Source organism: Oryctolagus cuniculus, chromosome 6, assembly GCF_964237555.1.
Source record: "Oryctolagus cuniculus chromosome 6, mOryCun1.1, whole genome shotgun sequence".
In the NCBI taxonomy this organism is placed as follows: domain Eukaryota; kingdom Metazoa; phylum Chordata; class Mammalia; order Lagomorpha; family Leporidae; genus Oryctolagus; species Oryctolagus cuniculus.
The window spans coordinates 95,609,709-95,627,604 of NC_091437.1; the positions used below are offsets into that span (position 1 = coordinate 95,609,709).

General features: G+C 46.6%; 1 protein-coding gene across 3 annotated transcripts in view; it reads right to left on the reverse strand.

Annotated features, from left to right (window-relative positions):
- The window catches only part of SLCO5A1 (solute carrier organic anion transporter family member 5A1), a 183,987-nt gene extending 169,238 nt beyond the window's left edge, over positions 1 to 14,749 (reverse strand). For all 3 annotated transcript variants that reach the window (XR_011389128.1, XM_051844559.2, XM_002710462.5), the window contains exons 1-2: positions 14,525 to 14,749; positions 11,521 to 12,935 (exon numbers count right to left, since the gene is read on the reverse strand). Coding sequence is in view for 2 of the 3 variants with exons in the window: in XM_051844559.2 (XP_051700519.1) it covers positions 11,521 to 12,436 (916 nt within the window). In the remaining variant the exon portion in view is untranslated. The remainder of the gene's footprint in view (positions 1 to 11,520; positions 12,936 to 14,524) is intronic.
- Between the last annotated feature and the right edge of the window lie 3,147 nt (positions 14,750 to 17,896).

Sequence of the window (17,896 nt, forward strand, 5' to 3'; positions counted from 1 at the left end):
GAGGATGGCCCAAGGTCTTGGGCTCCTTCACCCACATGGGAAACCTGGAAGAAGCTCCCAGCTCCCTGATTCAGCCTGGCCCAGCCCCTGTCATTGTGGCCATCTGGGGAGTGAACCAGCAGATAGAAGCTCTGCCTCTCCTTCTCTCTCTGTAACTCTGCCTTTCAAAAAAATCAATAAATCTTTGGGTGAAAAAAGACCCACTTTCAATTATTTTGGAATATACCAGAAGTGGTATTATGTAATTCTATTTTTGACTTTTTGAGGAACCACCATCCTGTCTTACATCACACAAATTCATCTTTTTGAATCTGGGTTCCTTTGTCTACCAAATGATCAGGTTTTTTTTGTTGTTTTGTTTTGTTTTTTGATAGAGTGAACAGTAAAATGATCAGTTTTACAAATGGGACTGAATGAGATGATCTCTATCACACATCTTGGTTTCAATATTACTGCTGGAGAGAATCTCAGCCAGTCAAGCCAGCATGCCCCTTTACTTTGTTTTTTAATTTTTTATTTATTTATTTACTTTATTTGAAAGAGACAGATGGTGAGAGAAACAGAAAGATACAGACGGTGAGCTCCCATCCACTGGTTCCCTCCCCAAATGCTCACAACAGCCAGGACTGGCCAGGCCAAAGCCAAGAGCCCAGGACTCAATCCAGGTCTCCCACATTTGTGTCAGGGACTCAACTACTTGAACCATCCTTGGCTGTCTCCCAGAGTGATCATTAGCATGAAACTGGAATTGAAAGTGGAGCGAAATGCAGGCATTCCAAGCAGCATCTCAGCTGTGCCAAACACTTCCCAGCCTGTCCATTTCCCGTCTGACCACTCTGCAATGGACAAGCTCCTGATCCTCATTCTCCAAAACCATTTCCAATATACCCAGCCCTTACATTTGTCTGTAACCAAATCTCCCAATTATTCCTAAAACTTCTAAATCATCTAAAAGAAAACAGAGCCAAGTGTGGGTTTCTTTGTTTTCCCCTCCCCAGGGGTCCTTATAAAGTGAGCCCACTTAGGGGTGCATAGTTCCCAGACTCATCTCTGACTCCAAGAGTTCCACCAGCAGAACTTCAGAGTGTGGAGAAGGAGAAGGTGGTGTTTTCTTTGGTCAATAACAGAAGGAACACCTTTTGTCTAAGGTCATTTCTCTCACTGAACTCAGCCCTGAGGAGGATATTGCACAACTGTGCGATTCAAAGAAGCAGTGACTGCTTACAAAACACCTGAAAATGACTTCTTGCTTTCAAAAATGCATCTTCATCCTCCTGATGAAGCAGAACTGCAAGCAGCAGCTGGTTTTACCAAGAGTGGCCCCAACCCAAGCCCAGCGAAAGACAGAGTTCCCATCTGTGAAAAGCGCCAAGATCTCCAGTCCTTGGATGGATTCTCGCTGCTCAAAATGTGGTCTTGGTGCAGGCATTTGGCACAGAGGCTAAGCCGTGGCTTGGGATGCCCACATGCCACATCAGAGTGCCTGGATTCAAGTCACTGTTTTACTCTCAAATTCCAGTTTTCTGCTATTGAAAACCCTGGGAGACAGCAGATGATGGCTCAAATACTTGGATCTCTATCACCCATGTGGGAGACTGGGATTGAGCTACTGAACCCAGCATATGGGTGATCTCTCTCTATCTCTCTCTCTCCCTCTCTCCCTCTCTCTCCCTCTCCCTCTCTTCCACCCCCACCTCTCTACATTTTAAATAAATAAAAATAAATAAAGTTTTTTTAATGTGGTCCTTAGAACAACAGCAATGGCCTCACCTAGGAACACATAAGACATGCAGACTCTCAGCCCCAAGCCAAATAGACAGAAACCAAATCTCCATGATGATCGGGCCCCCCTGATGATTCACATTCAGATTCAAGTGTCAGAAGGACTGTTTCAGACTACAAAGATGTCAAAATTCACGCAGTGTGAGGGGAAAGGTCAGCACACCGTGCTTAGCAGTGGACACTCTGTCTGTGCAGATGGACTGAATAAATCATCGTGCCCTCAGTGGCCTTTCCCATAATGAGGCAGCAAACCTCTGTGCTTCTCAGTTACACCTGAAGTTTGTTGGGTTCTCAGCATCTTAGGCTGACGAATTCACCTTAGAGGTCAAAACTGCCCATCACACAACTGATTCAGTTGCTGCTAGGAGAACAGAAGACACACCTGCTATGACACAGAATATCCGTCCTAGATGCACACAGGACTCAGGAACACCCAGCCAAGGTGACGCGGTGTCATCCTCCACTTACTGCACTGCATCGCTCCAGATGATGCTCCACAGATCCTCACTTCCTCAGCTCTCACAAGCATCAGCCTCCCTCACAGGAGTTCTCAGTGGAGATTACTTTTTTGTCTTTTCATGATTTACATAGAGCCTACTTCCAAAAAGGATTTGATGTGGCTTACTAAGATAAACATCTCAAAACAGGACAAAGGAATTAAAGGCAGAATTTTAAAACCAGTTACCGGAAGAATGTGTTCCCGCTGTCCAGGAATGTTTCCTTTCTTGCCTTCTCCCTGCCTCCACTGTTCCTCCCCAGGGAAAAAGAAGGGAATGCATGTGATTGATGAACTTGAAATACGTGGGTGTTCTCAGCCTACCTCCTGCTCTTGCCTCTTGGGAGTGAGTACACACACAGGGAGTAAAACTCTGACCCTGCTTCCTCTTGGAATAAGTCTTCCATAAGCACCTGCTGCTCCAACCCCACACTGGGAGACCAAGGCTGCCACACTGATTAGGGCCAGCATTGCCTGAAACTGAATGGATACGTCCATGTAATTCTATGACTATAGGAAGTCCACTTGCACAAAGATATGAACTACATTCTTCAATTTCACTTCTATCAGTTTTATTATTCTTCTTTCTTAAAGATTTATGCTTTGTTTATTTATGCTTTATTTATTTATTTGAAAGAGTGACAGAGAGAGAAAGAGAATTTTCCATCCTCTGGTTCATCCTCAAATGCCCATAATGGCCAAGGATGATCCAGGAGTCAGGAGTGCCTTCCTGATCTCCCATGTGGGTGGCAGGGACCCAAGTACTTGGGCCATCTTCCACTGTCTTCCCAGGCACATTATCAGGAAGCTGTAAAGGAAATGGAGCAGTCAGGACCCAAACCACACTCTATACAGGAAACCAGCAACTCAAGCAGCAGTTTAACTTGCTGTCCCTATCAGTTTTAAAAAGTGATGTTTAGGCCCCATCGTGTTTACTCCTCTGTGTATTTCTCAATTTACTCACAACTCAAGTGAGGGAACGTAGTGCTGTTTATTGGTCCCTTTCCAAATCCCAACAAAAGAATCAGGAAAAGAAATGCTACAAGGCACTTAAAATACATTGTTAACACTGACTGGGGTGGGGATGGGGAGTCTGGCTTTTTCTGGCTACTAAGCAAAAAAGTAAACAGGACTACTGCAGCAGATATGACAAGGGGCACTCGGTATGCTCCCCAACCCCGTCTCACCCTGCCTTCCTCTTCCATACAAATTAGAAAAATCTAAAACCCACCCTTCCCCAAAGTCATATCAGCCTGACCAGAGGACTCCATTGGGTCAATAGGACATCTTTGAGAAGAAAGGGATGTTGCCTCTTCTTGCTTTTTTTTTTCCTCTGAAGGGAACAGGTGCATGATGCCTGAGGCACTGCAGTCATTGCTAAAGGACAGCCAAGCAAGAAGAAAAGAGGAAGCTGATACCACCAAAGGCTGTTCTAGTCCTTGACTGCCTACCCTAGACAACTGGAAAAAAAGCCCCAACTTGTCCAAGTCCCTGGAGCACATGATTATGTTGTTCCAGAGAACAATGAAAGATACTATATCACTGTTTATAGGACTATAAATAAAATCATATAGGGCAGGCATTTGGTACAGTGCTTATGTCACCGCTTGGGACAACCACATCCCATATCAGAGTGCTTAGATGCAGTCCCAGTCTTTCCACTTCCAATCCAGCTTTCTGCTAATGCGTACCCATGGAGGGAGTGATGATGGCTCAAGTATTAGGCTCCCTGCCACTGCTGTGGGAGACCCAGATGGAGTTCCAGACTCCTGGCTTCTGTAGGCATTTGGGAAGTGAATCAGCAGGTGGAGGATTTTTGTCTGTTTCTCTCTCTATCTCTATCTCTATCTCTATCTCTATCTCTCCCTTTCAAATAAAATAGAGACAAACAAAAGAACATTTTAAAACCATATAGATAGACCTATAGTATAAGAAATAGATTGCCCTGTGTATCATCCCTGAAACACTGATCAGAACTTTCTATGAAGTATTTCTAAGGTGTTATTTCTTTTTTTTTTTTTTTTTTTTTTTTTTTGACAGGCAGAGTGGACAGTGAGAGAGACAGAGAGAAAGGTCTTCCTTTGCCGTTGGTTCACCCTCCAATGGCCACCATGGCCAGCTGATCCGATGGCAGGAGCCAGGTACTTATCCTGGTCTCCCATGGGGTGCAGGGCCCAAGCACTTGGGCCATCCTCCACTGCATTCCCTGGCCACAGCAGAGAGCTGGCCTGGAAGAGGGGCAACCAGGACAGAATCCGGCGCCCCAACCGGGACTAGAACCCGGTGTGCCGGCGCCGCAAGGCGGAGGATTAGCCTAGTGAGCCGCAGTGCCGGCCTAAGGTGTTATTTCTTTTCTTTTTTCCAATTATAAATGATATGTGTATGGATGACTCATGCTTGATAGGAGAAAAACATAAGAAAAAAAATATATGATTATGTACAATCATACATGCACTTTTGCTACATTCTACAAGGCACAAATGTATATGACTTCAATGTTCATACATTATAGAAAGATGATTGCCTAAGGTTGACATGCAGAAAGTTCTGGTGAGAAAATCTTGGGTCTTTGGACAACTGCATGAATCAGACTGGTCAAGATTTTCCTGTTCAATGCTTCTTTATCAATAAACAAGTCTTTTAATATAGATTTATTTATTTGAAAGAATTACACACACACACAGAGAGAGAGAGAGAGAGAGATCGAGAGAGAGAGAGAGAGAGAGAGAGAGATCTCCCATCTGCAGGTTCACTCCCCAAATGGCAACAACACCCAGGGTTAGGCCAGGCTAAATTAGCCAGGAGCCAAGAGCTTCTTCTGGGTCTCCCTCATGGGTGACAGGGTCCCATGTACCTAGGCCATTTTCACTTCTTTCCCAGGCACATTATTAGGAAGCTGGATCAGAAGTGGACAGCCAGGACTCCCACCGGCACCCACATGGGATGCCAGCACTGCAGGGGAAGACTTAACCTTCTATACCGCAATGCCAAACCCCTGCACAATATTTCTAAGGAGAGATTTCCTACACAATTATTTCATTTTCTACACAGTGTCTCTTCCCTTTTTTCAATTATATTTTTAAAAGATAGTTTCAGAGTTTTCACATTCAGAAAGCACAGATTCTCTCTCTCCCCTCTCTGCCCACTCACAAGGATAGCTCTGAATTCTGCTCTGACAGCAAAGTAAGAAAGTCCCTTTACAGCTTGCAAAACACTTGTACATATGGAGTTTCACCTCATCCTGAAAATGTAACAGTGAGGGAAACACATGTAAAAATCCCCACTGGAAATGCAGACTGGGCGAAGTGCAGGTGTTTGTCTAATGTGCCACGAGCAGTCACTGGCAGAGCAGGGCTGAAATACAGACTTTCTGCCTCCCTCCCCGGAGCCCTTTCTTGCACACTGAGCCAGTTCCAACCTCTCTGGTGCGAAGTCAGGGACGACAATTAAGGGGCTGATGGCTGAAATCTGTACCTAGGAAGGGTCTTCAAAAAGTTCATGAAAGTGCATATTATGAGAGAACTATGGATTTTATATTTTTTAACCAAAATAATCTTATATTTTAATTCCATTTTTCCATGAAGTGTTGTTGAAGTGCCCTTGTAAAATAGCTGGCACCCACATTGTTTGACTGATGGCCAGGCTGATGCCAATCACAGCCTATCCTGAGTATCACTGAATTGGACTTGGAGTTTTTTAATTCCAGAAGTGCATCCTCTTCTTCTTCCCACCCCATTAACTGTTCACTCTCCTTTCCCTGTTGATTCGTGAATGTCTTGCCTCTAGTGGATCACATTTCTTCTCACTCCTTGAGATGGAATATGAATCGTGGTTTCATTTCTTGCTAATAGCAAATCTTTCTCTATACTCCAGGTCAACACTGAGCTTCTCTCCTTGCAAAGGAGGAGCGCATTTAGTGGGTATAAATGCTGCTATCTCCCGTCTGTGACCACATCTATTCTAAAGCGAATGCTGCCAGGTTAACTAACATGGAGCTTCCTAAAGATGAAGTTATACAATTACATTCCATTTCCATGGTTTGAGTCCTACTCTGGCTATTCCTTCCTGCCTGCAATTACTAACCTGCTACTTGGGTTTTCTTTCTTCTTTCGTTGTGATGAGAAATCAGAAACACTCACAAAAGAGGTGGGTGTTGGAAAAGGTAATATAAGACATTCGGGAGAGAAATAACAAAGATTCTTTAACCTGTTAGTTACCAGGAAATATCCCACATCATAGTTGGTTAACGTGTTCTTAAGATCTTAATTTATTTTAATTCACACAGAAGTAGCCCAGAACAGCCATGTTGTTTTGATGGCATTGGGATCACATTGGGCCAGACCCGCACTCTGTACACCTTTCCAAACTTCTGTGAACGTGTGACAGCCTTTGGTGTCCTTGGGTTCTCAGGACCTCTTGCCAAAGCACCATGCAGCATGGAGGGAAGCTCAGGGGTTCTGGGGTCAAAAAGGCCTGGGCTCAGATCCCTGATACAAGTGCCCCCAACTCTCTGAATCTCAGATTCCTCAACCATAAAATAGGAAAAATGATCCCTACCTCCTTAGGCCAATGAAAATATTAAATAAAATAATACATGGAAGAGTATTATTTTGTGTTGTCCTTTATACTGAGCCCTAATGAATTTAAAGCAGGATTCTCATGGATTCACTAAAAGAATGTGTCCTGACTGTTCATCAAAATTTTTTCCAAAAAATTTAACTGAGGTTGGCATTGTGGTACAGCAGGTCAAGCAAAATCAGTATCCCATATTAGAATGCCAGTTCAAGTTCCAGCTGCACCGCTTCCAATCCAGCTTTCTGATAATGCACCTGCGAAAGCAGGGAAAGATGGTCTAAGTAGTAGGGCCCTTGACACCCACGTGGGAGACGAGGCTGGAGTCCCTTGTTCCTAGCTGTAGCCAGTCCCAATCAATGTGGCCAGATAGAAGATTTCTCTCACACTCACTCTCCTGTTACTCTGCCTTTTAAATAAATGAATAAATACATATTTTTTATAAATTTTAAAAATAAAATGGGGAAAGGACTTGAGGAGACTTTTTTAATATAACCAATATTTTTAAAACAAGTAGAAAAGGAAGCAAAGAATGTTTCTCTAACTTTTCTCCACTTGGATCTGTCACTTCACCCTATGCTGAGTTGGCACTATTTTTTCACCTCATTGAAAGCTCCTCAAAGTGCTAAAACTACATGTCAGTTTTGGTCTTCTCAAAATTGACACAATGCCTAACACAGACCATGTACTTAATATGCACCTGCTATTGCTTTTCTTTGTAGGTGACCGTATTGGAAAAGTTAAATCTCAGGGCTCTTGCTGGTAAATGTTCTCCCTTTGCATGAGGTTTGCCTGTGGGTTTAATGAAGAAAGTTTGTGTCAGTGGTACACAGAAGTAGGATTCAAGAGAGATTCAAGTTTTCAAAGTAAGTGGGAGCAAAGATAATTAAGAATATAAAAAATAATCGGGATAATTATGGTCAAGGCATCATTTATTATTTTCTTTTTTTTTTCTTTTTACAGGTAGAGTGGACAGTGAGAGAGACAGAGAGAAAGGTCTTCCTTTTCCGTTGGTTCATACTCCAATGGCCACTGCGGCCGGCGCACTGCGCTGATCTGAAACCAGGAGCCAGGTGCTTCTCCTGGTCTCTCATGCAGGTGCAGGGCCCAAGGACTTGGGCCATCCTCCACTGCACTCCCGGGCCACAGCAGAGAGCTGGACTGGAAGAGGAGCAACTGCGACAGAATTCAGCACCCCGACCGGGACTAGAATCCGGGATGCTGGCGCCGCAGGCAGAGGATTAGCCTATTGAGCCGCCATGCTGGCCCCATTTATTATTTTCAAAAGGAGAAATGTATCTTCACAATAAAATATCTGACAATCACTCATTCAACCAAGTGATTAAATTTAATGTCACTCACGAATGCCCAGATGCGCATAATATGAAACACACAGCATTGACTATAAAGTAGTCTGATCATAATGTTTTGCACAAATTCAATCAGGCCTTTAGATTGAACTTCCAGTATATAAGAAATAGGGGGAGGAGTGGGGTGGCATTGTATTACAGTGGGTTAAGCCACTGCTCACAACAGCAGCATCCCATATGGGCACTGGTTTGCATACCTGCTGCCCCACTTCTGATCCAGCTTCCCACTAATACACCTAGAAAAGCAAAGGAAGATGGTCCAAGTGCTTGGGGTCCCTGTCACCCACATGGAAGACACGGTTGTAATTGCAGTCCCCTGATTTAATTTGGCCCAGCCCTGGTCATTGCAGCCATTTGGAGAGTGAACCTTCAAATGAAAGATATCTTTGTCTTTCCCTCTCTAATTCTGCCTTTTAAAGAAATAAATAAATCTTGAAAGAAAGAAAGAAAGAAAGAAAGAAAGAAAGAAAGAAAGAAAAGAAAAGAAAGAAAAAGAGAAGAAAAGAAAAAAGAAAAGAAAAGGAAGGAAAAACAGGGGGGAAAGGGTAAGTCATATCATGAGAACTAATCAGATAAATCTAAAATGTGGAACATTCTACAAATCAAGTAACCTTATTCCTTCAAGAAGTCCATGTCACACTGTCCTAGGTTATAAAAAACTGAAAAGGCTAATTGCCAAATGCTGTGTAAGAGTGAACTTCATAGAAATGTGCCAGGGGATTCCAATACAATCCCATCAAGGTGGCATGTACCAATGCCATCTCACTAGTACCAGTGATCAATTTCAATTCACAATTGATCACACTGATAGGTCTAAGTGTCAAAGGGATCACACAAACAAGACCAGTGTCTGCTAATACTAACTGATAGAATCAAAAAGGAAGAGAATGATCCAACAAGGGAAGCAGGATAAACAGCAGACTCATAGAATGGCAGATGTCCTAAATAGCACTCTGGCCTCAGAATCAGCCCTTAAGACATTCGGATCTGGCTGAAGAGCCCATGAGAGTATTTTAGGCATGGAAAGCCAAGACACTCTGGCAGAAAAAAAAAAAAAAAAAAGAGGGCCTAAATGAAAGGTCTCTGTGAGTGAGATCCCAGTGGAAAGAACAGGGCCATCAAAGAAGGAGGTAACTTTCTCTGAAGGGAGGAGAGAACTTCCACTTTGACTATGACCCTGTCGGAATAAGATCGAAGTTGGTGAACTCAAAAGGCTTCCATAGCCTTGGCAACTCATGACTAGAGCCTAGGGAGATTACTGACACCATAAACAAGAGTGTCAAATTGTTAAGTCAACAACAGGAGTCATTGTGTACTTACTTCTCATGTGGGATCTGTCCTTAATGTGTTGTCCAATGTGAAGTAATGCTGTAACTAGTACTGAAACAGTATTTTACCCTTTGTGTTTCTGTGTGGGTGCAAACTGATGAAATCTTTACTTAATATATACTGAATTGATCTTCTGTATGTAAAGATAATTGAAAATGAATCTTGATGTGAATGGAATGGGAGAGGGAGCGGGAGATGGGAGGGGTGCGAGTGGGAGGGAAATTATGGGGGGAGGAAAGCCATTGTAATCCATAAACTGTACTTCAGAAATTTATATTTACTAAATAAAAGTTAAAAAAAAGTTACATAATAAAAAAAGAGTGAACTTCAGTAGGCTCCTAGCTTTATTGACAGCAATTATGAAAGACTTTTGAAGGCATCTGGAAAGTTTCATACAAATTAAATATCTGATGATATTAGGGTGTGATAGTTGAGAATGCTAATGCTGCTGCAGTTATGTCAAAAATGGTCCTTAGTTTTAAAAGATACATGTTCAAGTCTAGCAGTGTCTGTAATTACTTTCAAAGGACTCGGTTCTCCCCCCCCCAAAAAAATACATTCCTATACATACATGGATCCATACAGATTGATAACAATGAGCAATTACTGAGTCTAGGTAGTGAGGATACTGGTGTCCAGTATGCTATTGTTTCAACTTTCCTATATGTTTGAAATTTGCATGTTAGACCACATGGAGGCAAGGTAACAAGCAAACTATTCTTTTAGGCCCAGAATGGAAACTTCTTCCTGCATTCAATAATAAAAATAATACTTACAACTATGTCCTGACATATTGGACCAGTTACAGGGGACTGTTAAGGACTTGCACCCCCCTCTACACCAGGGTCTGGGGACAGTGGCTGCACCAAAGACAAGGCACAGCTCTCTTGTTTCAGATGTCTTTTTCACTGTGTTTTGAAAACATTACTATTTCCACACCAAGGATCCTGTCAGAGCATAGCTAATAAATTACTAAATGTAACTAGTATTTTCTTATTTACCACCTTAATTTTTTGTAAAGTAAATTCCTTTATCTAGTTTTAGTTTGACTCCAGTGGAGAAACAGAAAGGCAAAGACCTCTTCCAAAGTATGATGGTTACTGGTTCTTTTCAAAGGTTCAAAACTTGGTTTTGAAGGAGCAGCCACGACAGCAGGTGATGGTAACTGCGGAGATTTCTAAGAAGTACATTTTCCCACCCACGGCCTAGCCTCCCATGGTTTCTCTGTACTTAACCCAAGCATTCTGGTACTGATTTATGCAAGTCAATAGGACAAATTCCAGAGGCTTTGCTCTTGAGAAAATAGCACCGCCTTCTCCCAAGTTCATGTAATGAGAGTCTTCAATCAGCAGTATAATTAGCTTTGAATAAATCTTACAACATGTGGTGTTACTTCTGCATTAAAGATAACTTAGCTGGTATCATCAAGGTTTTGTTGGATGCCAGTGATATGTAAAAAATACAGGCATGGGGCAATAAATCATGTTTTATGTAATTTGGCTTCTTCATTACCTCTGCTGTTATGTACAGGAATGAGAAGCATGAGTAAGTGAAAAAAGTAAATTATTCAAAACTTCACACACCAGTTCTTTCTCCCTTCCTGAGTCCTTCTAAGACAGGCAGCTATTACAAAATAGACAAATTCAAATTTTTCCAAAGGTAGGCAGCAAGAGAGGGTATCACTACCCAGAGACCAAAAGATTGTATTACTTTGGGAAAAGACAAGTGTGAAGCGTGAGCCTGAGAACTAGTTCCAACTAACTGATTCTTCCCCAACTAACTGATTCCAACTCTAGAATAACTGATTCTTCCCCAAAACCAAGATTAAACCTATAAACTATGTCCTGACATATTGGACCATGGCGCCAAGGTTAAACAGAAAGTGAATCTTAATGAAAACATGAAAGAACGTGTTTCCTTTGGATTTGAGGAAGGAGAGTAAAACTTATCACAAACAAAGGCAAGTCTTACCTAGGTACAAGGAGGCATTTTCTTTCTTGACATTGTCATCTAAGTAGGTTGGTCCCAGGGTATAAATCGGTGTGGAGCCCATTCCAATGAGAATCTGTGCACAAATGAATAAAGCTACATAGACCCAGTGGCTATTTCCTCCTGAGTCCTTCAAACAGGGCGGAGGCTCCAGAACCGTGGTGGAGTTGCCATTCTGACACAGGCCGTCATTGGAGGCGGAGGCGTTCAGCTCTTGGATCTGGTAGGGAGGCGAGATGAAGTGAGGTAGGGCGAAAAGCGCAGCCCCGACGGCGATGAGAAGCCCACCCACAGCCAGCCACAGGGGCCTCCGACCGCGGCCACCAAAGTAGCTGACAAACACCACCACCACCAGGTTCCCGATGTCAAAGCAGCTGACCAGCAGCCCTGACTCGGAACTTTTCAGACTGTAGCGCCTTTCAATGGTGGTGATGACACTGCTCAGGTACCCAGAGACCATTAATGCCTGGATGAAGGTCAGAAAGCACATGCAGACCAGGAAGCAGCGGGAATCTGTGAGGACCACGTAGAGACACCTTCTCTCCTGGAGCGGAGGCAGAGTGGAGGACCCCGAGACAGGTTTGCCGACGTCTATCCTGTGGTTACATTCCATGAGCCCCGCCGCCCCCGCCGAAGTAGACGGGGCGGAGGGGCTGGGGGCCAACGGGTGCGGGCCTTGCTTCAACTCCTGGTGGCCCAGTGAATCCGTACAGACAGAGACCGGCTTGGCGTCTACACTCGCAGGACTGCAGCTCGGCCGGCAGGAGGCGCAGTTCAAGACTGGTAAACTCTTAGACCTAAAGGTCTCGGGTTCGCACTTCTCTTGGACAGCTCCTATCGTGACCCGCACCTCCAGCTGCTCTCCCGGCCGGGGCTGCAGCCCAGACCCTGCGTCCATGGCTCTTAGAATTCAAATCCGATCGTTGATCCCACACAAGGACTCCGCCGCTTTTCATCCACCGGCAGGAGGGGCCGAAGCCGGGCCCTCTCAGTCGTGCCCACCTGAGACCGAGGCTGGGGGTGCAGAGCCGAGCAGCAGGGCATCCTCACCCGCAGCGAGGCGCCCAGGGCATCCTGACCGCACACGCTGCCCCGAGGCTCCGCAGCCGCATGCCTCTGGGGGCAGGGGTCCTCGCGGTCCCGCGATGAGCCCTACTTGGCGTCCACCTTGGGGCTGTAGCAGGCGCTTGGCGCGTCCTGGGCGCATCCCCTCCGCCACCGCCGCTGCTAATGCCGCCGCCGCCGCCGTTTGGCCCGCGGCCAGGAGCTAGTGCGCCCCGCGCCCAGCGTGGGGGCGCTTAGCGCTGCTGTCCGCACCGCATCCCGCCCAGCTGTCCCTGGGGTGCCTGGTGCTCGCCACCTGGCTTGGAGATACCCTCGGGCGTGAAGCTGCCAACCTGCAAAGCGGAGAAAAGACTGTCAGCTAAAGGCTGCTGAGCCTGGGCTGTCGTCTCTGTGTCCAGGGGGCCAGCACTGGGTGACCCCAATGGTCCCAAGTGGGGCACGGCACGAGCGAGGAGCCAAGCCTGGAGGAGGGGACAGCTGCGGGCTTGGTCTCCAGTCCGGAAACAATGAGCTGCAGGCGGTCGGCAGAGACTCTCCCTCATTGTCTGCCGCGGACCTGCCCCCACCCCGCCCCTTTGCCTTTAACAGTCTGCCTTTTTTAATAATTATCAACCTGGCAGCTCTGACTCAGAGGAGTGTCTTTATTCGAGTGAACTAATTGCAACCTTTTCGTACTCCTACTCCATTACTCAAAATAGAAAATGCCCAAAAGAACAAAGGAAAGTTTTTTTCTTTCCTTGCAAACACACAATGCATTTCCAGTCTCAATTTTTAAAAAGAGGGAGAGTTACGTGTGTCGAAATGTGTGTGCACACTTGTGCGCTGGAACGCGTGCGCGACTAGAAGCGATCCGACTGCTCCCCCAGAGACACGTACTCAAAGCCAAAGGCAGCAGAAAAAGGTCAGCGTGCTTGCCTCTTTATTCCAACACTAAAAATAACCGCCCCCTCCCGCACCCCCCACCTCCTCCACCAAGAACGATTCAATTACAAACACCAGGGGCATTCAAGGCTTTGGCCCACGGTAAGTCCCAGCGCGCCGTGTCAAGCAAACGGAGAATCAATTTGCTTTGCTAGGGCTGGGGAAGCCACAAGCAAACAAAGAGATGCCGCCACGCTGTCACACCGCGCGCGAGGAGCCCCCTGAGCCGGCTTGGCACGCGCGGGCCGGCTGGGAGGTGTGCTCTTCAGAGAGCGCACCCCGCGGGGAGCGTGGGCCCGGGTTGCGCGCGTGCGCGGACACACACACACACACACACACACACCGGCGTTTGCTTGTTGCAACCGCTCGCGCCATCCCGCACCCAGCTTGAATGCATTAAGAGCCGAAAACAGGTGTGCCCCCAGGGTCTACCCCCACCCCGAATCTTGGGGAGCCCCCACTCCGAGACTCCTCCCACCGGGGTGGGGGTGGGGAGGGCGAGTATGCACCAGGTGGGAGCGAGCCCGGCGTCGCTGCTTTGGGGTTCGTTCTGCCCCGCGCCTTTGTGATGCTGCTGAGAAAAGAAAGGAGGAAGGGTAATACGGCAGAAAGGCGGAGAGGCAGGGCGGCCAGGGGTGGCGGCTTCGGTGGCTCCCACAGTTGTGCTGGGCCGGTCCCTGTCGCAGATTCCCGGCCTGCCCGGGCTTCCCCGCCGTCGGCTCGCCCAGGCGCCTTCCCGGGGAACCCCACCAGCAGCTGGGCGCCGAGCCGGGGAATCCCGGTAAACTCAGTCTGCGCGCTGGGGGCGGCCGAGCCCCTACCTCAGGGAGCATCCGCACCGAAGCGCAGGATCGGATGGACGCACGGAGCAGGCGTGGAATCCCAGGGACACCCCCTGCGCGGGCGCGCGTACACACACACACACACACACACACACGTACACAGCCCGTGGGAGGACAGGGCTGCCGGGTGTCCTGGCGCACCAGCCGCCGCTACTCACTGGCGAGTCTGTAGTCAGCCGGGTTGCGAGTGGAGTGGCGGGACGTGGGGACTGTGGAGGTGTGGGTATAGTTGAAAGCTGCCTTGGGAGGCAGGCAGCCTCGGTCCAGCCGCCGAGAAATCAGTGAATGAGACTGCGACTCGGGCTGAACTCTTCCAGCCGCTTGTCTGTCACCCAAGCCTCTCCTCCTCCCAGACACACGCGCGCAGAGCCTCGCCTGGAGCTGAGCTGCAGAGGGCGCAGGCGCGCGGGCAGCCACCCAGCCCAGCCGGCAGCGAGCCAGCCAGCCCTCTGCCCTTCACCTGCTGGGCGGCGGGGAGGGCCCGCAGCGCCAAAGCCTGGAGGGTGCAGGATTCTTAATTAAAAAAAAAAAAAAAAAAAAAAAAGGCAGCCAGAGAGCCCGCTCTGGATTAAGAAATTATTTCTGTTCGTTTATTCTGTGCCCTCAGCACACACTGTGCCTTACCCACCATAGTAGTTTCTGGGCACCAATGAACAAGACAGGACCCTTGGTTTAAAAAAAAAAAAAATCTGGCATGTGGGTGAAATATTCAGGTAAGTGGTTTGAAATAACTTAGTCCATTCTATATAGCCCACTACTGGAGACCCAAATACCCACTAACCTTCATTTCCAGGCAACCAGAAAAGTATGGCTAAACAGGGGCATGGAGCTACCAGTAGATGAGCTGCTCCGAGATCACAGGGATGGGGCAGAGGGTGGGATTCCAAAAGTGGCCTGGTAGGGATGGACACTAGGAGTCTGCCTTCTAGGGCCTCTAGTTAAGCCACCCAGGCATCCCATATCAGAGTGCCCTTTTGAGTCCTGTCTGCTCAGTTTCTGATCCAGCTCCCTGCTAATGAAGACTGGGAAAGTAGTGGGAAACCGCCCAAGTGCTTGGACCCTTGCCACCTGTGTGGAAGACCCAGATGGAGATCCTGACTCCTGTCTTCTGCCTGGCACAGCTCCAGCCATTTGGAGCCATTTGGAAAGTGAACAGCAGATAGAATGTTTCTGTCTCTCCTTTGCTCTGTTGTTATGCCTTTCAAAGAAATAAATAAATTCTTTTTATATAAGTTTTCTCCTTTCCTCTGTAAGTGCTTTACAACCACTTTATTAAAAAAGACACGAACCACTTTAAAAAAAAAAAGCACCAAGAATTTTTTTAAAAGATTTATTTTATTTATTTGAAAGACAGAGTTACAGAGATGTAGAGACACAGAGAGAGGTCTTCCATCCACTGGCTTACTCCCCAAATGGCTACAACAGACGGAGCTGGGCCAATCTGAAGCCAGGAGTCAGGAGTTTCTTCTGTGTCTCCCATGTGGGTGTAGGGACCCAAGGACTTGGGCCATCTTCCACTGCTATCTAAGAATTTTGTAAGATGTGAATTGCCAGTAGTGAGGGGACAGCTGGCTTTCTGGGCATAGAGGAATTAGCAGGTAATCCCAAATCAAAATGTGATGAGGGAGTGGTAGGGGGATGTACAGGAGGGAATGGCTGGAAAACTCATTGGGAAGATAGATGTGGTAGGACTTGCCAGCTGATGCAATGTAGGGGGTGAGGAAATGGGCCAAGGTAGCAAGACTCCCAAGTTTCACACTTGGTAACTGAGTGGATAAACGTCCAGTCAAAACACAGAAGAGAAGCAGGCTTGAAAGATGATTCCCATATTGTATGCATTGAGTTTGAAGTGCCTCTGAGATATCCAAGTAGCCATGTCTCATGAAACCCTGGAGGTTTGGACTAGAGCTATAGATCCATAGTCAGCATCCTGAAGTGGCGTGAGAAAGGCTGAGATACACAGGAACATCCTCCAAATTGTGAAGAGGCACAATCTACAGACAGGGAACACCAAGATTTAAGACGAGAGGCAGAAACCTGAGGAAGGAGACTAGACAGGCATGGAAGGAAGCAGAAAACAGGGGAGAGAGTGTTTGATTCAACAGTTCAGCGGACACCCTCGTGTCATAGCCGAGAGCCTGGTTCCAGAACCAGTTCTGCTTCCAATCCGGCTGCCTGATAATGCACACCCTAGGAAGCAGCAAGTGATGGCTCAAGGACTTAGGTCTCTGCCACCCACTGAGAGATCCAGATAGAGGTCCAGGCTCAAGGTTTTAGCTGTTGCAGGCATAGAAGATCTGTGTGTGTGTGTGTGTGTGTGTGTGTGCGTGTGTCCCCCATCCCTCCCCATTCCCGCCCTTTCTGCCTTTCAAGTAAAAAGAAAATTTAAAAATACAAATTCAGAAAAAAAAAAAAAAGAAGATAGGGGCCAGATCCATAACAGGCTGCAGAGAAGTCAAATAGGATGACAACTGAAGAGTATCTGAGGACTCCATTGACCTCTACAGAGCGGGACAGTGACCTAATGGAGGGAGGGAGCTGCTTATTAGTAGCAGTGACTATGCTGGCCTTGACTGCCATGCCAAGCCCACCCATTTGACCCCTTGCCTTGCCTAATGAGAGCATTGTCCCTGCTTCACATATGTGACAAGCGTGAGAGTAACTTGGCAAAGGCACCCGGCTGATCTGCAGGCCATATGAACTCTTGTGTTCCCACAGCCTATGCCCTGAACCCTGACTCTCTACTCCCTCCCCTGTCATTGTACAATAGCCTGACTTGTCAATGCACTTTGTACCTGCTCATTATCTCATTTTAGTCCAATCACCACCACATCTGCAGTTGGTCATCAGACAGCAAGTGAGACCAGCTGACACCAAAGCACAGCTTACATGTGCTTGAAACTCACACTAAGACAGCTGCCAGAAGCTGTCCCATCTTCTCAGGAGCTCCCTCAGTCCCACAGGTACCATTGCGCAAATGGGATGCCAAACACAACATGACTCCAGCTGCCAACCCTGCCCACAAAGTGGGAAGAGATGTGTGGCACTTCCTTACTCAAATACTCTTGTGAGATTCTTCTGGATCCAAACAGATTCACTCTACTGCCTACTACCTCCTCCCAAGCTCTTTGCTATTCTTTCGCTTCAGTGCCATGCCAGACATCAGCTGTTCTGTAGCAAATGCAATCTGTTGCATCAGGTGCCAACAGAGGGCTTCCCTACCGAAAGCCAAACAATCGTGTCCCTGGAACCTGCAGAGCTCATTCATGGGAAATTACCATAGTCACACAAGAAGCAACCCTGAGAACTCATGTTTTTTGTTGTTTTTGTGTTTTGTTTTTGCCACTAATAGAAAAATCATGCTTTATAGACACTATTTAAATATAGACGATGTTAAATATAGATAATATTTAACAGATCCAATTAACTATCCACCTAGGAAATAAGAATATACTCAACAAGAAATATTTCTCTCACTTTCTCTTTTATAGATAAATATGACTTTGGAAAGACTCAGAAATGCCTCCATC